This window comes from Ambystoma mexicanum, chromosome 7q, assembly GCF_040938575.1.
Source record: "Ambystoma mexicanum isolate Mex_15411 chromosome 7q, UKY_AmexF1_1, whole genome shotgun sequence".
Classification (NCBI taxonomy): domain Eukaryota; kingdom Metazoa; phylum Chordata; class Amphibia; order Caudata; family Ambystomatidae; genus Ambystoma; species Ambystoma mexicanum.
In genome coordinates, this window is record NC_090941.1 from 521,904,384 (window position 1) to 521,916,717 (window position 12,334).

Below are 12,334 nucleotides of genomic sequence, written 5' to 3' on the forward strand. Positions count from 1 at the left end.
GGCACTCAAGCTCCAGTGGTCTCAGTCCTCCGGCAGGCTGTCGGACCCTGTTCAGGTGCCGCCCTCGGTTGCCCAGGACCTTCTGTGGTGGGCCGTCGAAGGCAACCTGATGAAGGGGGCCCCATTTTGGCTGCCTTGGCCGGAGGTGACGATCGTGACGGAGGTATCCCTCACGGGATGGGGAGCTCATGCCATTAAGTTGACAGTCAGCGGTCGTTGGTCTCCATCAGAGTCCAGACTCCATTATCAATCTGTTGGAGCTGAGGGCCGTCAGGCTAGCCCTGAAGGCTTTTCTGCCGACCGTGCGAGGAAAGAGTGTCCTGATTCTAACTAACAACACGGTGGCCATGCACTACCTCAACAGAAAGGGGGGGGGGGCAGGGTCACTTCCTCTGTGCAGGGAGGCGATGCAGCTCGAGTTCTGGGCCATCCAGCAGGACGTTTCGATCTCGGCTGTTCATTTGGCCGGAGACGACAACGATACGGCGGACGCTCTGAGCAGGCAGAGCACGATCTCTCACGAGTGGGAGCTGGCTCAGGAGATTCTCCTGGAGATCTTTGCCCTTTGGGGGACCCCTCAAGTGGATCTCTTCGCCTCCAGTGTCAACCGGAAGTGCGAAAGGTTTTGCTCGCGGGAATTTCCTCCAAGAGGAGCCTTAGGAGACACGTTCGTGGTGGAGTGGTCATTCCCACTGCTGTACGCGTTTCCTCCAGTCCCCGTCATCCCGCAAGTACTGCGGAGGTTACCGAGGTTCGGTTCCCGGATGATCCCCATTGCTCCGGCGTGGGCCCAGAGGACGTGGTACCCGGACCTTCTCGACTTGTCCATCTGCCCTCCACGTCGTCTTCCCTACCGAGACGATCTGCTCTCACGGGAGGGGGGGGTCAGGTTCTCCATCCAGAGGTCAGATCCCTCAACCTTCACGCTTGGCTTCTGAAAGGTTGAGGTATAAGGATTGGGACCTCCCTGAAGATGTGATGGAGGTGTTGCTCTCGGCCAGGCGTCCAGCAACCAAGTCTCTGTCCCTTTGCCGTTGGAGAAAGTTCTGCGACTGGTGCAGAGTTAAGAATGTGGATCCTTTTGAATGTGACGTTCCCATGGTTCTGTCTTTTTTGCTTTCTTTGGCCCACAGAGGCTTGCAAGTGGGGACCATTAAAGGTTACCTGGCGGCGCTATCCATCTTTAAGCGCTCGTCTGAAGAATGTTCCTATTTTAAGATTCCTTTAACTTCACAGTTTTTGAAAGGGCTCACTGATTTGTTCCCTCCGTCACCTTTTCTGGTGCCCGGTTGGGATTTGAACCTTGTTCTTAAGTTTCTTATGGGTGCTCCGTTTGAGCCTTTACATTCTTGCCCTTTAAGGCTGTTAACTCTGAAAACTGTGTTTTTGGTTGCGGTTACTTCCGCTCGCAGAGTGAGTGAGTTACAGGCACTTTCAGTTAAGCCACCCTTCACTGTGTTTCATAAGGACAGGGTTGTCCTTAGAGTTCGTCCTTCTTTTCTTCCGAAGGTGGTTTCGGAATTTCATTTGAGCCAGAAGGTTGTTCTTCCGGCGTTCTTTCCTCCTCCACATCCTGGTAAGGAAGAGGAGAGGCTCCATAGGCTTGATCCTAGGAGAGCGTTGAGCTTTTATATTTCGCGCATGTCCCGGGTCAGAGTGGACCATCAACTTTTCATTGGTTACGCTGGAAAGCGTTTGGGACAAGCTGTGACTAATTTGTCTCTTTGGATTATTTTAGCTATCTCCGAGTGTTACCGCTTGGCGGGTAAGGACACTCCGGCTGGCTTGCGGGCCCATTCTACCAGGGGAGTGACTGCGTCTACTGCCCTGCAGAGGGGTGTTCCTATTCGTCACATCTATGATGCAGCCACCTGGGCTTCAGTACATACTTTTGTATGTCACTACTCCCTCAATTCCATCAGAGGGCAGGATCTGACCTTTGGCAAGGCAGTCCTTTATTCCGCAATTTGATTTGGGATGCTAAATTTGTGTTCTAAATTCTTTCCCACCTCCTTGCTTGGTACTGCTTTGGGAGTCTGTCATAGATATGGAATACGTCGGAGGACCCAATCCCCTCGAAGAACAAGTTACTTTCTTACCTGGTAACGTTCTTTCGATGGGATGGTCCGACGACGTATTCCATATCGCTCCCTCCCTACCTTCCCCGCTGCAAAATTTATTTTGCGATTGCAACTTGCGTTCCGCAAGGCCTTGTGTGTCTGACTGGCAAAAAACTGGTGGCACACGTTCTGGGGAAAAAACTAGAACTGAGGCTATGGGCGTCGTGCGTCCTACTTATCACATCGGGTGACGTCGGCCATCGGAGGAGGTCCTCGGGGACGGCGCATCGAAGCAGTACACAGACGCCAAAGATTTTCCAAAGCAGCACAGCTGTGGACATTACCTGTCATAGATATGGAATACGCCGTCGGACCATCCCATCGAAAGAACGTTAGCAGGTAAGAAAGTAACTTGTTCTTCTCCAGCATGGGGTCTGGCATGGATTCACTAATGCTCATGAATATTCCCCGTCAGGCCGGGAATCCTCGGTAAAAGAAAAAAGTTTCACTTTCACTTAAACTGTATTCCTCCTTTAAACCAATCACTGTCGTCTGGGTCATACTGTCACCATCTAATGACGCCATCGCAGAACGCGCTGTTTCTAGTAGCCAGACTCCATACAGTGTCCTGCCTAGCATCGCCCTCGGAGGAGATGGTAGCGGCCATTTTGGGGAAAGTGTAATGAATGTTGTGGCTGAAGACCGCCGTGGACCATAAAGTCGCTTCTCGGCATGATGTCGTCTTGCATCTACCTTATCTGGCTCTGCAGGTTAGTCATGCGTCCTCTTCAGGAGTTAATGGACGCTCGCTGGGTTCAGGAATCCGGAAGCTTCGTGGACAAGATTCCACGCGACGAGGAGCTCCGTCTGGCGATATGGTGGTGGGGCGTTCACTCCAACATCGCCCGGGGCACAAGGCTCCAAAGCTCCCCCGTACCAGGAGACGGTCACCACGGATGCTTCCTTGGAAGGCTGGGGAGCCCACACCGGACGTCTGCACGTCAGAGGCCTGTGGCAGGCAGAGAAGGATCTTCAAGTCGATATCTTGGAGCTGTGGGCAGTGTTCTGGGCCCACAAGCCCTTCCATCTGTCTCTGAAGGGCAAAGTGGTGAGGATCTTGATGGAAGAACACCATTGCTGCAGAGGCGTATCCAGGGTTGTCTAATAAGTGCTGCCTGAAGCTAAAGTAGTTGGGCCCATCACTGGAATATTAACATCTATAAATGCCCACACAGCACTGCTGAGGCCCTACCTTGCCCGCTGAGGCCCTACCCTGTCTACGCCTCTGCATCACCGACTCCCTCAGCAGGGCGCTGCGCACCTGCCACGAGCGGGAACTTCGGCAGGACCCGGTGGACCACATCTTCATCAAGTGGCACAGGCCCCAGAAGGATCGGTTTGCGACAGCAGCAAACTCCACATGTCAGAACTTTGCCAGCAGATTCCACCAACCGGGGAGCATCTGGGACGCGTTCTCCCTTTCGTTGGAAGGCCTGTTCCCTCCCTTGCCTCACCTGTTGCGAGTCATCAATCCACTCGAACAGTGCTGATGCAGGATAATACTCATCGCCCCGGCATGGCCGAGGCAGATTTGGTACCCGTACCTTCTCAGCTTGTCTGTCGCCTTCGGTCAAGATGCCGGTGGTCGTAGATCTGCTCACCAGAGGAGTAGGTGCAATCCTGCATCACGACCAAGGATCGCTGAACCTGTGGGCTTGGCGCCTGCAACCCTAGAGTTTGGAAGATACGATTTGCCAGCAGATTGCAGGGAGGTCTTTGCCAGGGCCAGAGCGTCGTTGACTCGTAAGTGCCATGGTCAAAAGTGGAAGCGTTCCCTACATGGTGCCAGTTGCAGAAGATCACCCCTCTGAGGGTTGCAGCCCTGCAGATTCTTCCATACTTGTTGTCCTTGGCTAAGTCGGGAGTGGCGCACGCCTCTATCCAGGTGCATCTGGCAGGTATCTCCTGCTACACCAGGTCTCCAGGAAGATCTTCTTTGGTTCCACTGTCTCGTCAAGGAGTTCCTCACAGGACTGTTTTGATCTTTACCGCTGGTGAATGCTCCTGCCCCGGCATGGGAACTCAACATGGTGCTGACGATGCTCATGGGTGCCCCCTTCTAGCTTGTGCATCAGGCCCCTCTCGAAAAACGGCTTTCCTTGCGGTCATTACCTCTGCCAGGATGATGGGTGAGATCCAGGCCCTATCCTACAAACCGCCATACCTGATTATCCACGAATCGAGGGTGGTGTTGCAGACGCACCCCTCCTTCATGCCGAAGGTTCTGTCGAAGTTCTGTCTCAACATGCCTTTGCTGTGTTTTATCTGAAGCCTTAGTCACCGGCTGAAAGGGCCTTGCACTCGCTGGATGTTGCTTGTGCTCTAAAGTTCTACGTGGCACACACAAAGAGTTTTCAGAAGACTTCTCAATTGTTCGTTTACTTTGGTATTGTGAACCATGGGAAGGCCTTGTCCAAGGCTTCAATCTCAAGGTGGCTCTCCGGCTGCATCACGCACTATCATCGGTTGGCGAACCGACTGCTGCCCGGCCATCCGAGAGCCCACTCCACCAGAGCGATCCAAGGACTGATCAGTGCCCCCAAAGATGAGCTAAGTGAGGGAAGCCTTGAAAAGTAAGGTAAGGATTTAATCGCGAGCAAAACTATGGGGGTTCCGTAGAAGTCTGAGGGAAAGCAGCACAAAGAAAATCTTCCCTAACAGTGCATAACATCTTGTCTAAACTCTCTGCTAGATGCTTGAAATTATTTCCATCCTCTCTTCTGGTTGTGTGCTTAGTTTACGCCCACAAGTACGTTGGAAAAGAGCTGGTATGTAGGAGTAATAAGTTATTGTAGTGACTACTCTACTGAGAATCCATAGTCCCCTGTCCTCCATAAGCACTCGGTCCACCTCCCTTTTTAATAATTGTCAGAAACGTGCTAGAATAAAAGGACAGCTCGGCGTGAATGGGGTGGTGTGGCTACATCCTCACATTGTGTTCGGGTCCAGTTTTCCTTTCTCTTTCATCATGCAAGCTTGTCTCCAGAGGGCACTCACACCCATTAGTATGGATGACTCTCCATATGCACTTTGGATTATGCAACTTCTTCTTTATGCACTACTGCATTTGTAACTAGGATAGACTTTTAAGTTAACATGATTTATTTTTATTCATTTTTTCCCATACAGGAAGCGGCATAGGAATGAAAGTAGCCTAAGTCCCCGCCTGTCACCCAAACGACGCCGTGAACAGTCTCCAGACAGTGATACCTACAACAGCGGTGATGAGAAAAGTAAGTAGTAGTGTTTTTACTCCCATCATAGTGACCGCTTCCACAACTTCTCTGTAGCATGCTATACATTTTTTTAAGCTCTCAAATATGGGGTAGTATATAAGATCCTAGCCCCTAGTAGCCATTTCAGTTGATTTTTTTTTTTAACCAGAAAAGGCCATTTTCTGATTCAATGGCAAACATTTTCATGCATATCAACTATCCATCTACAAGGACGTTTATTTTGCTATAATGAAATGGTCTGTTTTAAGCCAAATTGACTTTATTTCTTGTAAATAACGCGTCATACATGTATTCATAGAATTAAGAATCAATATTTGAAACCAAATAATCACATTACAAGCCGAAACGTACTCATCTGGACTCCACCTGCCGAGTACCTCAAGGCTCCTCGCTCTCCCCGCTTATCTTCAACATTTAACAATGCTGCTAATCACCTCATCAAAGGACACGGACTAACATGCTGCAACTACGCAGATGATACACAAATCATCTTCAAATACAGCGACATACAAGGGGAGAACACAACCCTAATAGAATGTCTGAAGGAACTCTGCCAATGAATGAATGGCAATGACCTCAAAAACAACCCAGACAAAACGGTAATCATGATAAGACCCGACGACCAAGGAAACCACCAGTACGTCCCATGGCCCACAGAACTTGGAAAACCACCAACTCAATCCAAAGCTGTCAAAAACCTTGGAATCCTCATGGACGACGAATTAACACTTGAACCTCAAGTAAATGCGTTAATCCAAAAATACTTCCTCCACCTTCGCACAATTAAAAAGATTCTACCATTCCTCTCCTTCACGCACAAAACACTGGCCATCTTATCTCTCATGTCTAGGATAGACTATGCTAGCAGCATAGAGCTTGGAATGCCAGACTACCTACTGAGGAAACTGCAAAGAACACAAAACTCAGCAGCCAGACTTATCCTCAAACTCAACAGAAGAGATCACACCACACCAGCTCTGAGGATGCTACATTGGCTCAGAGTCAAGAAAAGAATCACCTTCAAAACAATGTGCATAACGCACAGAGAAATCCATGGCCAGGGAGTGGAATTCATTCAAAAGAAACTCTATCTACAAACTAACCAGAACACTCAGATCCTGCAATATCATCTGCCTAGAGCCCAAACAATACACAAAGAAAACACTGGTGGATCAGCATTCTCCTGCTTAACCATGAAACTATGGAATTCCGTTCCCAGACATATACGAACTATGGAGGACCATACCAAATTTAGGAAACGTCATAAAACCTGGTTCTTTAGCTCCAAACACAATGAAACAGACTGAACAGCACCTGCACACCCAGTAAGCAACCAAATACAGGATAAAGGATGAAGTAGCCAGAAAGCAATACATGAATGAGGAAGAGGACTGGGATGAGAACCTCTTAGTGGAGACACCCCTCTCCACCCGTGTTTAGAGAGAGCCAACGGAGGTGCGAAAAAAATTACTGGACTCGAAGCAGTCAGACCATAAAAAGAGACCCAAAGGAAACCTGGGGAGGGAAATCGGGGTAGGGAGGCCCTCAGCTAACGTACACCACCCCCACCCCCCAGAGAGGGCCAACAGGGGAACAGGAATAAGCGCGTGGGCCGCATCAACTAGAGAATAGACAAAGCCCCAAGGGAACAGAAATGGGCAATTTTCCTTCCCCTACTGAGCCACCTTAGGGCCGGGAACACGTCAACTAGCTAGAACAGGGCATGAATTTAAGAGATATGAAAGCCCACCAAATTACCATGAATCGGAGGGAACCCATTCCTCCTGGAGGTGACAGTTATTGAAATAAGAAAAGGGCAAATGGAGGGAGGCAAGGTACAACAAATCAGTGGAACTGTGGAAGCAGCACTAAGACTCCCACTAACAAACTAAAACTCACCTTCCGCATAAACCTCTCTCACTCTGCACTAAGACAACTACACCTCTACAGCACCACAAACCGCACGTACTTAACAACAACGCAACCACAAATAAAATCACACACAATCTCGCACAACACCACACGATGGCCACCCTGTGAATATCACACCCATACTCTGCGAACAGTGTCTCTGAACTGAAGCAGCCAACAGCACATCACAGCTCTTGCTCTTTTCCCGCTCTCCCCTACTAACCTCCCTACCTTCCCTCCTTGTTCACAGATCCACCTGAGCGCCAAGAGAATGCGCTGTATAAAAAACCTTAACATTACCATCGGTCTGTAAAACCAACAGCTTCTTCACAAATGCAATTGATATTGCGTTTTCAGTGTACCAATCGTGTATAGCTATTTAAACTTTGTTAATTCACCATAATCTAATGATAGGCAAAAGTGTTTTTCCCTACAGAAAGGATTTCTTGAGGCACCGGATCACTGTCAATATTTGATTAGACGTTCCCTCATGAGGTAACATTGGCTAAGGACAGTTGATTAATTTGTGTTTTTATAAAATTGCCCTTTGGATTAGTTAAACATTTCATGCTAAGCATCCTATTCATACGCCAATTCTATTTTGTAGAATCGATAATGCATGGTTGATGTTTTGGAAAGTTAATGATCTTCTAGTATCTAAAAACAGAGTTTCATATTTTTGGGGGGTCTGTATAAAACACGCCTGTTCCATTGGGTTATGTAATAATACATGTCTGGAACACATACTAGTCCATGATCATTTGCTATTGTTATAATGTTTTTGTAAAGTACTCTTGCAGGGGCTAAGTGAGGCAAATAGTCTATGTATGGGTATGCGTTTTCCACCAACCTCTCACTGTTGTATGCATGCCTAAGCAGACTTGTTTAATTTTTAGGATTGGGAAGGGTGCAAAAGTATAAATCATGTATGGAAAATATATACTCTCTTCATGTAAACCGTTTGTGCATAAAAGTAAGATCCACAAGAGATGCAAGTACAAATCTAATAAGGAATACTAAAAATAGTAATGGTGTTCAAAAGGGATACTGGTAACACTTAACAGTAACATTGCTTCGAATGGATGGTGTCCTCCCCCATAATTCTTCATCTTTGATATCTCCAATATCCAGCTTCAGCTGCTTCGGAAAAATTGTTTTGGCAGAGGGCTCTGTGCGTCGATGCAGTCGACTTGATGGCCCTCAAGGGCCTCCGTTTCGAGGATGTCGTCATCACAGGCATATATAGCATGCACAGTGCACGTTGGCTTCAGTTCTGTTTTTCCGTGTGAGCTTATGCTTTCAGAACTATGGCATGCTTCAGAAATTTGCTTGAGAAATATCCGAAAATGTCTTCAATGCCGACTACCACAAAGTCTGGGTTTAAAAAGTGTCAAGACTGCGATGCCAAGATGTCGCTGACCGATACGCATTCGAATATGCTTGTGGTGTCTCGGTGTGGAGCACAAGACCTCGGCATGTTCAATGTGTCAATCGATGACCGGAAAAGCTCTGAAGCAGTGTTTGGGGAAATTGCTGGTAGGTAGAGTCCCTGAGAAATCCCCATTGACTACCCCGTCGAAGAAACCTTCTACTGATGAAGCAACAGGCGAGACTCCTCGACAAAAGAAGGCAAAAAGGTCCAGGTCAAGGAGTGGCTCCCACCACTCGTCTAGGAAGTCGAAGAGGCAGCATCATAAATCGCCTACTTCGTCCTCGAACATATCCGGCCCCACTAAGGCCTCCATTCCAGCCGAATGGGAAGCATTCAGGCAAGAAATATTTAAGATATTCGAGAGCCAGAAACCCTTGAAGCAGTCAGGCCATGCTCCTACGTGCCTTCTGAAGTCTGTAAGGAAAGGGCTTGCGCCAAATCCTGCACGCCCTCGAGCCCGGGGCGAAGGCCAGATTCCCATAGAGGGCTGTCGAAGCCTCAACAAGATGAGAAATCATTGATGGATCCTTTGAGTCAAAAGACAGGTCGATCGATGCCAGCGGCGCCATCAATGCCAACGAAGCCTCTGGTGCCATTGACGTCGAAAATGTCTTGATAGCAGACATCGGCTCCGCAGGCATTGGGCTCAACATTTTCGAAGCCTTCAACACCTTCACTCCTTTACAAAGAAAGGATTTCTTTAAATCTCCGACCTCAATTTATGAGGACAACAAGCTGTCTGATAATGATGCGCCCTTTGGTTTGCAGTGTGGCGCACCAAATGTCCCTGATAATTTCATATCAGAGGAATCCAGCCTGAAAGACCTGTAATGAAAATTTGCAGACATCCAGTGGAGTGGACACTTCACCGGGATTGCAATTTGGAAAGCCCGAGTCAGATGAGCATGCAGATGCCTCTTACAGGCAGTTGATGACCACGGTGGTGGATTAAACAGGATGACCTTACAGATATCCTAGATAAAGGTCCTCAAAGGGATCATATCTTACCTTTTCATATTGCTCTTCAGAAGAGAGTAAGTGCCAATTGCGATGTACCGGAGTAAAGTCCGGCAGTAAATAAGAACCTGACACATACCGTCCGTGTTAGGCAAGACTTGGAGCAGTACCCTTTTGTGAGTCTAGAAGAAGTACTTGGACATCTTGAGTCAAAGTCCAGTGTTCTCCAGAATGGGGTCTGGCATGGATTCACATGCTCATGAACATTCCCCGTCGTCAGGCTGGGAATCCTTGGTAAAGAAAAAATCAGTTTCAGTTTCACTTCTCACCTTTCTCTCTCCTAGCAACCAATCACTGGTCTCTGGGTCATACTGCCCCAGCCAATGACTGCCCTCTACCTAAGCCCCTCCTCTGGCAGCCATCTTCATATTTTTACCGCACGTTCAAGTGTTGCGAGTCCTGCTATAGCTCTCAAGCTTTTACTGTATTTTGTGATTTTTCTAAGAGTTTTACTCAATTTGTTTGGTCAATCGAGCCTTGAGCTCTACTGATTAACCTTCCGATTAACATTAACGGGGACCCGTTTTCGCATTCTTCAGCGCCCCTCAAGGGTGGATTTTCGTCAAGGTGGTTCTTGGAGGATTCCAGAAGCTTCTTCGAGGCCTACACTGCGTGTCATGGCGGAGGAGAAGGACTCGGCGCCTCTCGTCAAGGTTTGCCCTGGCTGCAACATACGGAACGTCTTTTCGGACAATGGACATTCCCTGTGCCTCTACTGCCTGCATTTGGACCAGTCGCATGTGGAGGACGACTGCGTGGCTTGTCGGGAGATGGTACCACGCATGCGGGCCGACCGACGCAAACGCTTCAACGAGTGGCTGCTGGCCAAGGCCACTGCTCTGGGTGAGTTCCGGCAGCATGCCTGCCCTGCCCAGAAGAAGAAAGGTGAGCAGTTTTCTAAGACATTTCAGGGCGCCCCTCACGCAGGGGCCCAATTTAAGACCAAGCACCACAAGTCCACTGCCTCCAGGAGCGCCCTTGCGACGAGCTCCTCGGTGGCCAGGGCGAGTTCAGCGTCTCCAGCACCTTCGACCACGAGCCAACGCTCAAGTTCTTCAGAAGGAGAGGAAGTCGGACCATCCGGGTAAGCTTTTGGAGGCCCGGCCCGAGGGAGAAGGCCAAGGGGGAGCGGGGCTCCGACCCTGCCCCTAAGGTGAAGGCCGCAAACTCGGCCAGGACCGCAAAAGCCTAGGTGCATCAGACAAAGGCCCACACTTCATCGAAGTAGTAGCGGCGTTCCTCGTGAAGGCCACCGGGTGCGGTTTCACAGGGCATGTCCCCGAAGGCAAGGGTATCCCTGCCTGCCAGGAGGGAGTTCTCCTTTCAGCCCATCGAAAAGACTCTGGAGAAGATGATGCCCATCATTTCGCCGAAACAGTCTCCCTTGGTCGCAGAGAAGGGGGGGGGGGCACGGTAGTCCTCCATGGCACAGACATTTCCTCAGAGGAAGAGCTCACCAGCCTCCCTGTCCCCCAGGAGGGGAAATGCATCGAGCAGGCCCCACGGGAGGGATCCCTACAACGAGGAGACCGGCGAGGAGCAGCAGGGTGGTGACTGAGCAGACCAGCCTAGGCAGCAAACGCCCCGGTCCCCTTCACCTTAACCTCCACCCCAGCAGCCTCCTGAGGATATTTCAGTGGACATTCTGACGGCTCTGCATACCCGTGCTCGGAAATCCGGACAAGGATGCCCCTTGCGCTAGCGGCCCTGCCGCACCGCCGAGTCCTTCGGTGGAACCACCACCCAAGAGGAGAGTTCACCCCCCTCTGCCTTTTCACCCCTCGCCTCCCTCTTCCTCCTCCCCCCCCCCCCCCCCCCCCCCCCCAACCCCTGAGTGATGAGATGGAACCGGACACGGCGACGATGGGCACTGGCACGGATGTCTACGGTGGCCTGGGGGAATCTACCATCTCCGCCGGCCAGGTCGTCACTGCCTGACGAGATTGGCTCGTTCCATGCCATGATCTCCTGGGTCTCAGAGCTGTTCCCGCGGTATACACACATTTCGCCGAATGAAATGTCATCATGGAATATTTCATCGCTGGAATTCTCATCGCCAGAAACCCTTTTTTTAAAAAAATATATCTTTTGGGGGGTGTTTTGTGCGTGTTGGAGTATGATTATTAAAGTAGGGGGGGTATGGGGGGGTGGATCCCCACAGCCCCCAGGAAAAAAAAAATACAGGGTTTCTGGTGATGAGATTTCGGCGATGAAATGTCCCACAATGACATTTCATTCGGCGAAATCACGTAGAACCGTTCCCGCTTGTCCCGGAGGAGAAGAAGAAAGAGGGTGTCCTTTACCAGCGCCGGGAGGCGAAGAGGAAGACCATGCTGTCGATCCCGTTATTGGATGACATTTGGGATGAGGGGTTGTCCCTCATGAAGAACCCTTCATCGGCTCTGGCGAAAAGGGATCGCTACGAGAAGAAATACAAAGTGCCGGACTCTGCGCCCAAGTGCTTAAGGTCCCAGCCGTCTCCAGACTTGTGTGGTTTCAGTGGCGGCAAAGAAGTCTTCGGGCTCACACTCGTAAGTGGCCTCCTCACCCCTGGACGGTGAGGGGAAGAAGTTGGATGTCATGGGGCGAAGTGATATCACGTCGGCAGCGACGACCAC

At 49.9% G+C, this 12,334-nt stretch overlaps 1 protein-coding gene across 2 annotated transcripts in view; it reads left to right on the forward strand.

The window, feature by feature from the left end:
* The window catches only part of ZC3H13 (zinc finger CCCH-type containing 13), a 1,331,719-nt gene that overhangs the window by 1,025,977 nt on the left and 293,408 nt on the right, over window positions 1-12,334 (forward strand). For both annotated transcript variants that reach the window (XM_069639959.1, XM_069639960.1), the window contains exon 14: window positions 5,250-5,353. In XM_069639959.1, the coding sequence (XP_069496060.1) occupies window positions 5,250-5,353 (104 nt within the window). The remainder of the gene's footprint in view (window positions 1-5,249; window positions 5,354-12,334) is intronic.